At 40.4% G+C, this 13,266-nt stretch overlaps 1 protein-coding gene across 2 annotated transcripts in view; it reads left to right on the plus strand.

Annotated features, from left to right (window-relative positions):
* Snx4 (sorting nexin 4) overlaps positions 1 to 13,266 on the plus strand; it is an 80,143-nt gene that overhangs the window by 16,834 nt on the left and 50,043 nt on the right. For both annotated transcript variants that reach the window (XM_045148430.1, XM_045148431.1), the window contains exons 4-6: positions 64 to 213; positions 1,566 to 1,613; positions 10,046 to 10,101. In XM_045148430.1, the coding sequence (XP_045004365.1) occupies positions 64 to 213; positions 1,566 to 1,613; positions 10,046 to 10,101 (254 nt within the window). The remainder of the gene's footprint in view (positions 1 to 63; positions 214 to 1,565; positions 1,614 to 10,045; positions 10,102 to 13,266) is intronic.

A 13,266-nucleotide genomic window follows, 5' to 3' on the forward strand; every position in this document is an offset into this window, starting at 1 on the left:
AAACTAGTGGTTTAGAAGTGCTGGGCATTGAGGCTATTCTTAGTGGTTGTTTTGTTTACCTAGGCAGAATTTGTTTGGCATAAACTCTCCGCTGACAACATGGACCCAGACTTTGTGGAGAGACGACGGATTGGTTTGGAAAACTTTCTCTTGAGGGTTGCTTCACATCCCATCCTCTGTAGAGACAAAATCTTCTATTTGTTTTTAACACAGGTATTTTTTTTTTTTATTGGTCTTTTAAAAATACTGATTTAGCGGATTTAAAAACAATTGTGGAATGCTGATTCTTAAGAATCTTTTGGAGAAGCTTTTCTAAAAAAATAAATATATACATATATACATATATATATATGTATGTATGTATGTATGTATGTATCAAGCAGAGAGAGAGAGAGAAAGAGATTGAGAGAGAATGGGCATACCAGGATCTCTTGTTGCTGCGGATGAATTCCAGATGCATTGTACCACTTTGTGGGTCTGGCTATGCGGGCTCTGAGGAATTGAACCTAAGTTGTTAGGCTTTGTGAACAGGCACCTTAACCACTGAGCCATTTCTTCAACTTCTGGAGCAGCCCTTTTTTTTCAAGGTAGGGTTTCATTCTAGTCCAGGCTGACGTGGAATTCCTATGTGGTGTCAGGCTGGCCTTGAACTTGTGGTGATCCTTGGAGCAGTTTTTTTTTTTTAAACATTTTATTTATTTACTTGACAGGGAAAGAGGGAGAGAGAGAGAGAGAGAGAGAGAGAGAATGGGCACGCCAGGGCCTCCAGCCACTGCAAAGGAACTCCAGATGCGTGTGCCACCTTGTGAATCTGGCTAATGTAGGTCCCGAGAAATTGAACTGGGGGCCTTTGGCTTTGTAGGCAAATGCCTTAACCACTAAGCCATTCCTCCAGCCCATTGGCCAAGATTTTTATGCCTAGAGATACTAAAACTATTTAATCTACCAATATCAGTAGATAAAATAAAAATTCATCTCCAGTATTATGAAGTCAGGTCTCTAAAATCTTTAGGAGCAATGTTTTTTAATCATCTTTTGGATTCTGCATTGTATGTTTGTTTGTTTATTTATATTTTTATTTTTTTGGTTTTTTGCGAGGTAGGGTCTCACTCTGGCTCAGGCTGACCTGGAATTCACTATGTAGACTCAGGGTGGCCTTGAACTCCTGGCGATCCTCCTACCTCTGCCTCCCAAGTGCTGGGGTTAAAGGTGTGTGCCACCACACCTGCTATATGTTTTATTTTTATTTATTTTATTTTATTTTATTTTTTTGGTTTCTCGAGGTAAGGTTTCACTCTAGCCGAGGCTGACCTGGAATTCACTATGGAGTCTCAGGGTGGCCTCGAATGCATGGCGATCCTCCTACCTCTGCCTCCCGAGTGCTGGGATTAAAGGTGTGCACCACCACACCCGACGTGTTTGATTTTTAAGAGAATTTAAAAAACTTCTTTCTCCCTTTTTTTTTTTCTGAGCACAGATATGTATTCAATTCATTTATTGTGGAATGCTACATATGGGTTGTTTGGCTTTACACTAATGATCTTTAAATTAACTTTAATTTTCAGGAAGGAAATTGGAAGGAGACTGTGAATGAGACGGGCTTTCAGCTCAAGGTGAGCACATTTGTATGCAATTTCTTTATTATTCCCAGTTTGGTGCCACTCACTTAATGACTACTTGCTGTTTTTGTGAATGAACAAATGGTGGAAATCAATTTTGCATTTAATATCATTAGTAAAGTTGTCAGAGAAACACTGCAATTCACTTTTGGTTTGTGTAAGTTTTGGTCTCATTTTATAATAAGCAAGTTAATTAATTGCTAATTAATTGGAATAGTAACATGTAGTCTGTACTTTTCTCATACTATACTAGTGTATTTTCATATCTTTTTAATTTTTTTTTTTTTTGTTGTTAGGGTTTCACCTTAGACCAGGCTGGCCTACAATTCACTATGTAGTCTCTGGGTGGCCTTCAACTCATGACAGTCCTCCTACCTCTGCTTCCCAAGTGCTGGGATTAAAGGTGTGCACCACCATGCCCGTCTCCCTGCTAGTTTTTGTATGGCTTCTTCTTCTTTTTTTGAGGTAGTGTTTCACTCTAGCTCAGGCCAACCTGGAATTCACTATGTAGTCTCAGGGTGGCCTTGAACTCATGGCGATCCTCCTACCTCTGCCTCCTGAGTGCTGGGATTAAAGGCATATGCCACGATACCCGGCTTTTATATGTATTCATTGGGATTAGTATTTGAAAATGAGATTGTTAATCTTATTTGTGATGATATGGCATCCCAGTCCACTCTGCTGTCCAAAACTTCCCAGGAGAAATCTAGCATCAGTTATTAACAAACTTGAGTTTTATCTCTGGGGCCGCGAAGATTGCTCAGTGGATAAAGAGCTTGCTGTGCTTCTCTGAGTGTCTAAGCTTCAATCCTCAACCCTGTGTAAAAGCTGGAAGCTGTGGTAGGCTCTGTAATTGCAGTGTTTCTACAGTGAGGAGGGACATGGAAACAGTTTTTCAGAAGCTTGCAAGTGGAGTGGAACAGAGGAGACCCTGCCTCAAAATGAGACTGCCTGTGATGATTAACTTGAAAGTGCTGACACACTGAAAAAATAACTACACACACTAAAGAAAAACTTTGAAAAAGATTTTTAGGGGCTGGAGAGATGGCTCAGCCATTAAAGGAACTTGCTTACAAAGCCTTGTGGCCCAGATTCGATTCTGCAATACCCACATAAAGCCAGATGCACAAAGTGGTGTATGCATCTGTAGTTCATTTATAGTGGCCCTGCTGTACCCATTCTCTTTCCTTCCTCTGCTTGCAAATAAATAACAAATAAACATATATATATATATGTTTTGGTTTTTTGAGGTAGAGTCTTATTCTAACTCAGGCTGACCTGGAATTTACTGTGTAGTCTCAGGTTATCCTTGAACTCATGGCAATTCTACTTCTGCCTCCCAAGTGCTGGGAGTAAAGGTGTGTGACACCACTCCCAGCCCCCAAAATTTTAAAATATACTTCATATATTTATTTGAAAGAGAGGGAGAGAGGGAGAAAGAGGCAGTTAGAATGGGTGCACCAGGTCCTCTTACCACTGCAAATGAACTCCAGACATATGTACCACCTTGTGCATCTGGCTTACATGGGTCCTGGGGAATTGACCCTAGGTCCTTAGGCTTCGCAGCCAAGTGCCTTAACCACTAAGTCATCTCTCTAGCCCCCAAAATATTTTTTATTTTTTTATTTTTTTTGGTTTTTCAAGGTAAGGTCTTGCGGTAGCCCAGGCTGACCTGGAATTCACGATGTGGTCTCAGGCTGGCCTCAAACTCATAGTAGTCTTCCTACCTCTGCCTCCCAAGTGCTGGGAATAAAGGTGTGTGCCACCACACCTAAATATTTTTTTAAAAAGAAATTTTAGAAGTTTTATTTCTGGTATAAACAGACTAAATAGAGTAAGTGAGGCAGAGAAATGTAAATTTGAAAAATACAAGTTGATTATTCCCCCAATATGAAAAATTGAAATGCTCTGAAATCCTGAATGTTTCAAAAATTTAAAGCACTTTGAGTGGTATAATTGAGTTAGGTTTTGGGCTTAGTAGTAGTTTGGGTTTCAGGGAATGTATGTATGTATGTATAAATTTTTATTTATTTGACAGAGAGAAAGAGGGAGAGAGAGAGAGAATTGATATGCCAGGGCCTCCAGCCACTGCAAACGAACTACAGATGCATGTTCCACTTTGTGCATCTGGCTTACTTGGGTCCTAGGGAATCATTCCCGGGTCCTTAGACTTTGCAGGCAAATGCCTTAACCACTTAAGCCATCTCTCCAGCCCTGGATTCCAGATTTTTACATAAAGTCTGCTCAACTGGTAAAATCTATGAAAATATTATAAAACAACTCCAGTATCTGGAGCACTTTGCATCCTAGGCACTGGAGATAAGAACTATCAAGCCAGTATTGAATGCAGGATGCTAGATGATAAAGTGAGCGCAGCACCTCCAGATGCGATGAACAAAATATGTTCACAATAAAAGACACTTAGAAAGAAAAAAAAACACTATGAGCTGGGTGTTTTAGAGTACACTTACCATCTTGCTGCTTAGGAGGTAGAGCTAGGAGAATCAGCAGGTTAAGGCAAGCCTCAGCTGCATAGCAAGTTCCTGGACAGCCTGAACTATAAACAAACAAAATAACCGCACGTGGTGGCTCACCTAATACCAGCTATCAGAGGCTGAGATAGGGGATCATCATGAGTTCCTGGTCAGCCTGGATCCTACCTCTAACACACAAACATCTCATAGAGCTTTGTGCATTGGCATATAAGTGTTTGAACTTTAGCTCAAAATAAAAGAAGAAAAATTACTTTTGTAAACAGAACATATAATCAAGTGCCTGATTCTATCAAGAGTAGAGTTCTAATTTAAGTATTTTATTGGTAGATACACATGAAAAAATAAAATTTTCTTGGTTGTAATTCATGGTGCTCAGAGGAAATACTGGAGTTTTAGTTCATGAGTGGATTTTAAATTACAGATCTTTAAAAGAAAAATACTGTGTGTTTGCTGGGGAGGGGTGTGGTATAGTTATGTGGGCAAGAGCATGCCACAGCATGCATATAGTCAGAGAACAACCAAAGTGTGTTGGCCCCCTCCTTCCACCTTTTGTTTTGTTTTGTTTTTTTGTTTTTTTTGAGGTAGGGTTTCACTGTAGCCCAAGCTGACCTGGAATTCATTATGTAGTCTCAGGGTGTCCTCAAACTCACCGTGATCCTCCTAAAGGCGTGCGCCACCACGCCCGGCTTCCTTCTACCCTGTTTAAGACAGGGTCTCTCCATGTTTAACACTAGGGAGGCCAGACTAGCTGGCAGGTGTAGTTGGATTAGGCCCAGCTCCACCTCCCATTGCCCTAGAAATGTGTACAGCCTTTATATTCAAGGCTGCTACATAGCAAGCACCTTTAACTGCTGAACCATCTTCCTGGCCCCATAAAAGATGGTTTGTATTTTGAGATAAGTTTCTGAGAAGTAGTTCAAGATTGTTAGGAACTAATAAGGAAAAGATACAAGTAAGATTGTTGTGGTAAATTCTGTTTATATAATATTCATTTAAATTTTTAAATTTGCTTTAATTTATTTACTTATTTGAGAGACAAAGAGAGAGAAAGAAGCAGATAGAGAATGGGTGCACCAGGTCTTAGCCACTACAAACAAACCCCAGATGCATGAATTGAACCTGGGTGCCTTTGCAGGTAAGTGCCTTAACCACTAAGCCATTTCTCCAGCCCTGAAATTTCTTGTATACTCTTTGATCACAGTGGATTAAAACTAAAAATTAATAGCAAGAGAAACTACAAAATATACACACACATGATGATAGAAAAAAAAGGACACTATTGAATGATGAATGGTTAGTTGAAGAAATCAAGCAGGAACTTGGAAAATTCTTAGATGTAAATGAAATTAAAAACATAACATACCAAAATCTCTGGGATACAATGAGAGCAGTTCTAAGACTGCTACAAGTGCCTGTGTTAAAAGATCGGGCTTAGCCGGGTGTGGGGGCGCACGCCTTTAATCCCAGCACTCGGGAGGATCGCCGTCAGTTTGAGGCCACCCTCAGACTACATAGTGAATTCCAGGTCAACCTGGACTAGAGTGAAACCCTACCTCAAAAAAAAAAAAAAACAAAAACAAAATCAGGGGCTTTGGCTGGGCATGGTGGTGCACACCTTTAATTCCAGCACTTGGGAGGCAGAGGTAGGAGGGTCACTGTGAGTTGGAGGCCACCCTGAGGCTACATAGTGAGTTCCAGGTTAGACTAGGCTAGCAGGAGACTTTTCCTACCTTGAAAAACCAATTAAGAAAAAACATGCAGAAAGAAAAATAATATTTGGAAATGGAGAGATGGCTCCACGGTTAATACATTTGCCTGTGAAGCTGAAGGACCGGGTGTGACTCTGCCCTACCCACGCAAGCCAGATGAATAAGGTGGTGCCTGCCTCTGGACTTCACGTTCAGTGGCTGGGGGCCCTGGCATGCCCATTCTTTTTTTCTCCCTGCCTCTTCCTCTCTCTACCCCCGCACAAACAAATAAATAAATAAATATCAGGGTTTGGAGACATGGCTTAGTGGTTATGAAACTTGTTTGCAAAACCAAAGAACCCCAGTACTAACATAAAGCCAGCTACACAATGTGTCACATGCATCTGGAGTTCATTTGCAGTGGCTTTAGGCCCTGTTACGCCCATTCTCTCTGTTTATCTGCCTCTTTCTCTGTCTAAAATATTTTTAAAAATCAGAGTGGGAAAAAAAAAATTAAAAAAGTCAGAGAGAGGGCTAGGACGATGGCTCAGGGGTTGAAGGTGTTTGCTTACAAAACCTGCCAGCCCAGGTTCAATTCTCAAGCCACATGTGAGCTGGATGCAAACAGTGGCATAAACTTTCAGAGGTAGTTTGAACCAGCAAGAGGCTTTGATGCATCTAAACACACACACACACATGGGTATGCATGCATATAAATACTGAAAATATGTTTTATAAATTCAGAGAGAGAAGCTAGGCATGGTGGTGCACACCTTTAATCCCAGCCCTCAGGAGGCAAAGATACGGGGATTGCCATGAGTTCAAGACCACCCTGAGACTATTCAGTGAATCCCAGGTCAACCTGAGCTAGCGTGAGACCCTACCTTAAAAAACTAAGGAGAAAAAAAAATATGTTCTCAGGCTGAGAGATGGCTTACCAGTTAAAGCACTTGCCTGCAAAGCCAAGGGACCTAGGTTCCGGAGGCAGAGGTAAGGGGATTACCATGAGTTCAAGGCTACTCTGAGACTTCATAGTGAATTCTAGGTCAGCCTGGGCTAGAGCAAGACCCTTCTTTGGGAGAAAAACAAAACCAGAGAGAGTATAGCCAGGTGTTACTGCTCACACCTGTAAGACCAACATCTTGGAGGTCGGATTGCTATAAATTCAAAACGAACATGGGCAACAGAGTGAGTTCAGGTTGGGCTAGAGTGAGACCTGCCTCAAAACAAAACAAAACAAAACAGAGGGACTGATGAGATGATTCAGTTGGTAACGTGTTTATTTTGCAAGCATCAGGACCTGAGGTCAAGCCCCCAAGCCACATAAAAATGCCAGGTATGGTGGCATGTGCTTGTAATTCAGTGTGGGGGAGGTAGAGACAGCAGGATCCCTGGGACTCAGTAGCCATTATAGCCTAATTGGTGATCTTCAGGCCAATTAGTGACTTTGTCTCAAAAAACAAAAAGTGTATGGCACCTGAGGAATACCACCTGAGGGTGTTGTCTAGCCTCCACATGCATGCACAAACACCTGCACACACATGAGCATGTGTTAACACATGCATATTAAAGAATTACATCCTGGACTGGAGAGATGGCTCAGTGGTTAAGGCACTTTCCTGCAAAGCTTAATGACTTAGGTTCAGTTCCCCAGTACACACAAAAAGCCAGATGCACAAAGTAGCACATGCAGCTGCAGTTCATTTGCAGTGGCTAGAGTACACCTCTTCCTCTATCTCTTTGTACTTGCAAATGAATAGATAAAAATATTTTAAAAGGCTGGAGGAAGAGATGTTTAGTACCCACATAAGCCAGATGCATAAGGGGCCTCATGAGTCTGAATTGTTTGCAGTGGTCAAAGGCCCTGGTGCACCTATTCTCTATCTGCTTCTCTCTCTCTCTCTCTCAAATAAAGTAAAATTAAAAAAGAAACAGTTTAGTGGCTAGAGACATAGCTCAGCAGTTAAGGCACTTGCCTGTGAAACCTAAGGACCCCTTCACCAGCATCCATGTAAAGCCAGATTCACAAGGTGGCACGTGCATCTGAAGTTTGCTTGCAGTGGCTGAAGGCCCTGGCACACATCTGTCTATCTGTGCTTGCAAATAAATAAAAGTATTTAAAAAAATTAAAAAGCATCATATCTCAGTTTTCCATTTGTATGTTTTCTCAAATCTCTTTTTTTTTTAATTTAAATTAAATATTTATTTCTCTAAAATGCATACATTAGGGCATGCAAGGGTGAACAAGACAGAACACTCACTACATCATGTAGAAGAGAAGATTCTGTGGGTACATCAAATGATGTTTTAGAATGAGGTTGAAATTATATGTGACTGAGGACATACAACCAACTAGGAGGGGGAATCTCTAAATACATGCAGAGGATTGCAGCATAGTCTTTTCATTATGTGTTATAAATATTTTTAAAGGTGAGTTTGCTACACAGACATGTCTTCAAGGAAAATCAAATCTCATTTTTTTAATCCTACAATTTTTTCCTTTTATTTCTTTTAGAGGGTGGTTGGAAGTTGTAATATTGTACATTTTTTGAGCTGGTCAGATTTTAAAAACCGAATCAAATTTTGAAATTTTCTCATTGAACTCCTTTTTTTTGTTTGTTTTTGGTTTTCCAAGGTAGGGTCTCACTCTGGTTCAGGCTGACCTGGAATTAACTAGTCTCAGGGTGGCCTTGAAATCATGGCGATTCTCCTGAGTGCTGGGATTAAAGGCGTGCGCCTCCACACTTGGCTCTCATTGAACTACTTTTTATGATGAACACTGAATCCTGTGCCTTAGGAAGAAAAGTTATTTGGTTATCTTTTTCTTGTCTTTTTGTTGTTGTTTTTTCCATATAGGGTCTTGTAAGTGAAAATTTGGGATTTAGCTGAGTGTGATGATTTATATGTGATCCCAGCACACACAAGCCTGGCTGGGGCAGGCAGGTTGCCATCAGTTCAAGCCAGCCTGGTCCATGTAGTGTTTAGGAGAGCCTGTAAGTGAGAGACCCTGTCGAATGAATGAGGGTGGGGCTTGGGGAGGGAGAGGGAGGAAAAGAAGACAAAATTTAGGATTTGGATATGTTAAGTTTAGATTTCATGCAGTGAAATTATCATTTAATGTTTATCCCTTTGTCTCTCCTTTGAGAGCAATTATCAGAAATAAGTTGTTAAGAAATGTTCTGCCAGGCATGGTGGCGCACACCTTTAATCCCAGCACTTGGGAGGCAGAGGTAGAAGGATCGCTGTGAGTTCAAGGCCACCCTGAGACTCCATAGTGAATTCCAGGTCAGCCTGAGCTAGAGTGAGACCCTACCTCAAAAAACAAACAAAAAAAAAAAGAAAAAAAAGAAAAAAGAAAGAAATATTTTATCTTGTCGACCAGGCATGGTGTTGTATACTTGGTGTAAGGGATAGATAGAAAGAGAGGGAGAATGGGTGTGCCAGGGCCTCCAGCCATTGCAAATGAACTCCAGATGTGTGCGCCCTCTTGAGCATCTGGCTAACATGGGTCCTGGGGAATCAAGCCTTGAACCAGGGTCCTTAGGCTTCACAGGCAAGCGCTTAACCGCTAAGCCATCTCCCTAGCCTGGTGTTGTATACTTGTAATCCCAGCGCTAGAGAAGTAGAGGCAGGAGGATCAGGAGTTCAGAGCTAGCCTTGGCTGCATGAGACTTCTCAAAAAGAAAGAAAGAAAGAAAATGTCTTACAATACTTTCACCTAGCTAGAAAGCAGTGTTATGACATCCAGCCTGCTTTGTCTAGTGTAGTATTACTTTAAAGCAGGACTTTCTTTTTTTCTGAGATACTGATTATGAGAATGTGAAAAACCAAAGGTACACTTGGTCTGGATCCAATCAAGAACCTACCTTCAGTTGTGTCCAGGCTTTCATGCAGCAGTTTTGTTCAGGTTACATGTACAGGTCATTGCTTCTTTTGTTTAGGGAGAAGTAAAAGACTTTTTCTGAAATACTACAGTTCAGAGCTATGCACTTACTAGTATATTGATATTTGTAGTTGTTTACTTTGTAATCATTGAAGGCCATGTATACAGTCTAATTTATAACATGTTTGTGCACTGTTCTCAGAAACAACTTAAGTTTTTCTTTTGTGTGTTTAATGTGTTTACAACAATTGATAAGAAGAAAACTGTACTTGTGCACCCTAATTCTGTGGGGAAACTATACTGTTTGAATTTGATACCATGAAATGTAATTGTATTAAGTGAACAAATTATTTTTTCCAGGCAGACTCCAGGTTAAAAGCGCTTAATGCAACATTCAGAGTGAAAAACCCAGACAAGTAAGGTTTTGCTTTAATAATAGTTTACAATGTTGTTTTGAATGGTGTTTATCAATCTATTTAATTTTTTTTTCATTTCTGAATGTATGCACTTTATTTGCCAGACATTTTAAGTAATTCACATCTAGTGAAATCTTCAAAACCTAAACTGATTTTTGAATTTGGTAACTGTTTCAGTCAGGTTCACATTGTTGGCAGAATGCACCTAACCAAGAGCAGCCTATGGGAAAAAAGGTTTATTTTGGCTTGGAGACTTGAGGGGAAGCTCCATGATGACAGGGGAAAATGATGGCGTGGGATGAGAGTGGACATCACTTCCTGGGCAACATCAGGTGGACAACAGCAACAGGAGCATGTGCCAAACACAGGCAAGCAGAAGCTGGTTATAACACCCATAAGCCTGCCTCCAACAATATAATACCCTGCCTCTAGGAGGCTTTAATTCCAAATTGCCATCAGCTGGGGACCTAGCATTCAGAACACTTACGTTTATGGGGGACACCTAAATCAGACCACCACAAGTAGCTTCACTGGATTTAAGGTAATGCCTAAAGTTTTAGAAAGTTAAACCACTTGTTTTTCTTCTAGAAAGGTTTGTTTAATGTTGAAAAGATCAGAAAAATGAGAAAAGTGATTTTAATTTCATATAGTTTTCTTTATGTCATCATCAGCAGACACTACATATTTATTAACAGTCTGGTGTGTATATGATGAAGAGAACTTAATGATAATATTGCCTGCATAGTAATTTCCTGGAGCTGTATCTGTGTGACACATACTTGGCTTCACTAGTGCCAGGGTGGTGTGGTTGAGAGCATTTCCTGTTACAGGAGTCAGCGCATTCACACGTGACCCCTTTGGACGAGGCTGAGATACCGAAGAGTTTGGTTTTGCCCTTTTCTCTGAGTTGGGTAGCGAGGTCAGGCTCCTCATTATATGGTTCTTTAACTGACATTTTGGTTTAGCTAGAGATGATTTTTCAGTTAGCAACGTCCTTAGATGAGGCTTCTCTGTTTTCGGGGACCAAACTAATGAGATCTGAGGTTTTTAGAATTTCTCTAGTGAGTTCCTTAGCATTAATTTCTCTCCAGTATCAGTTCTCATCAACAAAGCCTAGATTTGAATATTTTGATGACCTATTATGCCTAACTTTATAAACTATTTCATATAAACAGTAATGCCTGTTTTTTTTTTAATATTATTTATTTACTTTTTGTTTGGTTTTCGAGGTAGGGTTTCACTCTAGCTAAGGCTGACCTGGAATTCAGTTTGTATCTCAGGGTGGCCTTGAACACATGGCAGCCCTCCTACCTCTGCCTCCTGAGTGCTGGGATTAAAGGTGTGTGTCACCATGCCTGGCGTAATTTTTATTGATTTTAAAATTTATTTTATTTTATTATTATCTGAGAGAGGGAGAGGAAGAGGTAGTAGAGAGAGAGAATGGGTGCTCAGGGCCTCTAGCCACTGCAAATGAACTCTAGACGCATTTGCCACCTTGTGCGTTGTCTGGCTTTATGTAGGCGCTGGGTAATTATACCTGGATCCTTAGGCTTTGCAGGCAAGCTGAACCATCTCCCCAGCCCCTATTATTCATTCATTTATTTATTTATTTTTATTTTTTACTTTTTTGGGGGGGACTGAAGTAGGGTCTCACTCTAGCCCAGGATACCCTGGAATTCACTCAGGAGTCTCAGGGTGGCCTCGAACACACAGCGATCCTCCTACCTCGGCCTCCCAAGTGCTGGGATTAAAGATGAGCACCACCATGCACGACCCTATTTATTTATTTATTTATTTTTAATTTTTTTTCTTTTTTTTCTTTTTTTTAATTTTTATTAACATTTTCCATGATTATAAAATATATCCCATGGTAATTCCCTCCCTCCCCACCCCCACACTTTCCCATTTGAAATTCCATTCTCCATCATATTACCTCCCCATTACAATCATTGTAATTACATATACAATATCAATCTATTAAGTATCCTCCTCCCTTCCTTTCTCCACCCTTTATGTCGCCTTTTCAACTTTTTTCTATTTCCATGAAGAAAGCCTTTGGAATTTTCATAGGGATTGCATTAAATGTGTAGATTGCTTTAGGTAAGATTGCCATTTTCACGATATTGATTCTTCCAATCCAGGAACAAGGGATGTTTCTCCACTTTCTAGTGTCTTCTGCAATTTCTCGCTTGAGTGTTTTAAAGTTCTCATTGTATAGATTCTTTACTTCCTTGGTTAGGTTTATTCCAAGGTATTTTATTTTTTTGATGCAATTGTGAATGGGAGTGATTCTCTGATTTCATCCTCTGTGTGTTTGTTGTTAGCATATATGAAGGCTACTGATTTCTGTGTATTTATTTTGTATCCTGCTACATTGCTGTAGGTTTTGATCAGCTCTAACAGCTTGCTAGTAGAGTCTTTAGGGTCCTTTATGTATAGAATCATGTCATCTGCAAATAATGATAACTTGATTTCTTCCTTTCCAATTTGTATCCCTTTTTTTTTTTAAATTTTTATTTATTTATTTTTTATTTGAGAGCGACAGACACAGAGAGAAAGACAAATAGAGGGAGAGAGAGAGAATGGGCGCGCCAGGGCTTCCAGCCTCTGCAAACGAACTCCAGACGCATGCGCCCCCTTGTGCATCTGGCTAACGTGGGACCTGGGGAACCGAGCCTCGAACCGGGGTCCTTAGGCTTCACAGGCAAGCGCTTAACCGCTAAGCCATCTCTCCAGCCCCCAATTTGTATCCCTTTTATGTGTGTCTCTTGCCTTATTGCTATGGCTAAGACTTCCAAAACTATATTAAATAGAAGTGGGGACAGTGGACACCCTTGTCTTGTTCCTGATTTTAGTGGAAAAGCTTCCAGTTTTTCCCCATTTAGTAATATGTTGGCTGTAGGCTTGTCATAAATAGCCTTTATTATATTGAGATATGTTCCTTCTATTCCCAGTCTCTGTAGGACTTTTATCATGAAGGGATGTTGGATTTTGTCAAATGCTTTCTCTGCGTCTAATGAGATGATCATGTGATTTTTGTCCTTCAACCCGTTTATGTAATGTATTACATTTATAGATTTGTGTATGTTGAACCATCCCTGCATCTCTGGGATAAAGCCTACTTGGTCAGGGTGAATGATCTTTTTGATATACTCTTGTATTCTG

Source organism: Jaculus jaculus, chromosome 4 (genome assembly GCF_020740685.1).
Source record: "Jaculus jaculus isolate mJacJac1 chromosome 4, mJacJac1.mat.Y.cur, whole genome shotgun sequence".
Taxonomy (NCBI): Eukaryota; Metazoa; Chordata; class Mammalia; order Rodentia; family Dipodidae; genus Jaculus; species Jaculus jaculus.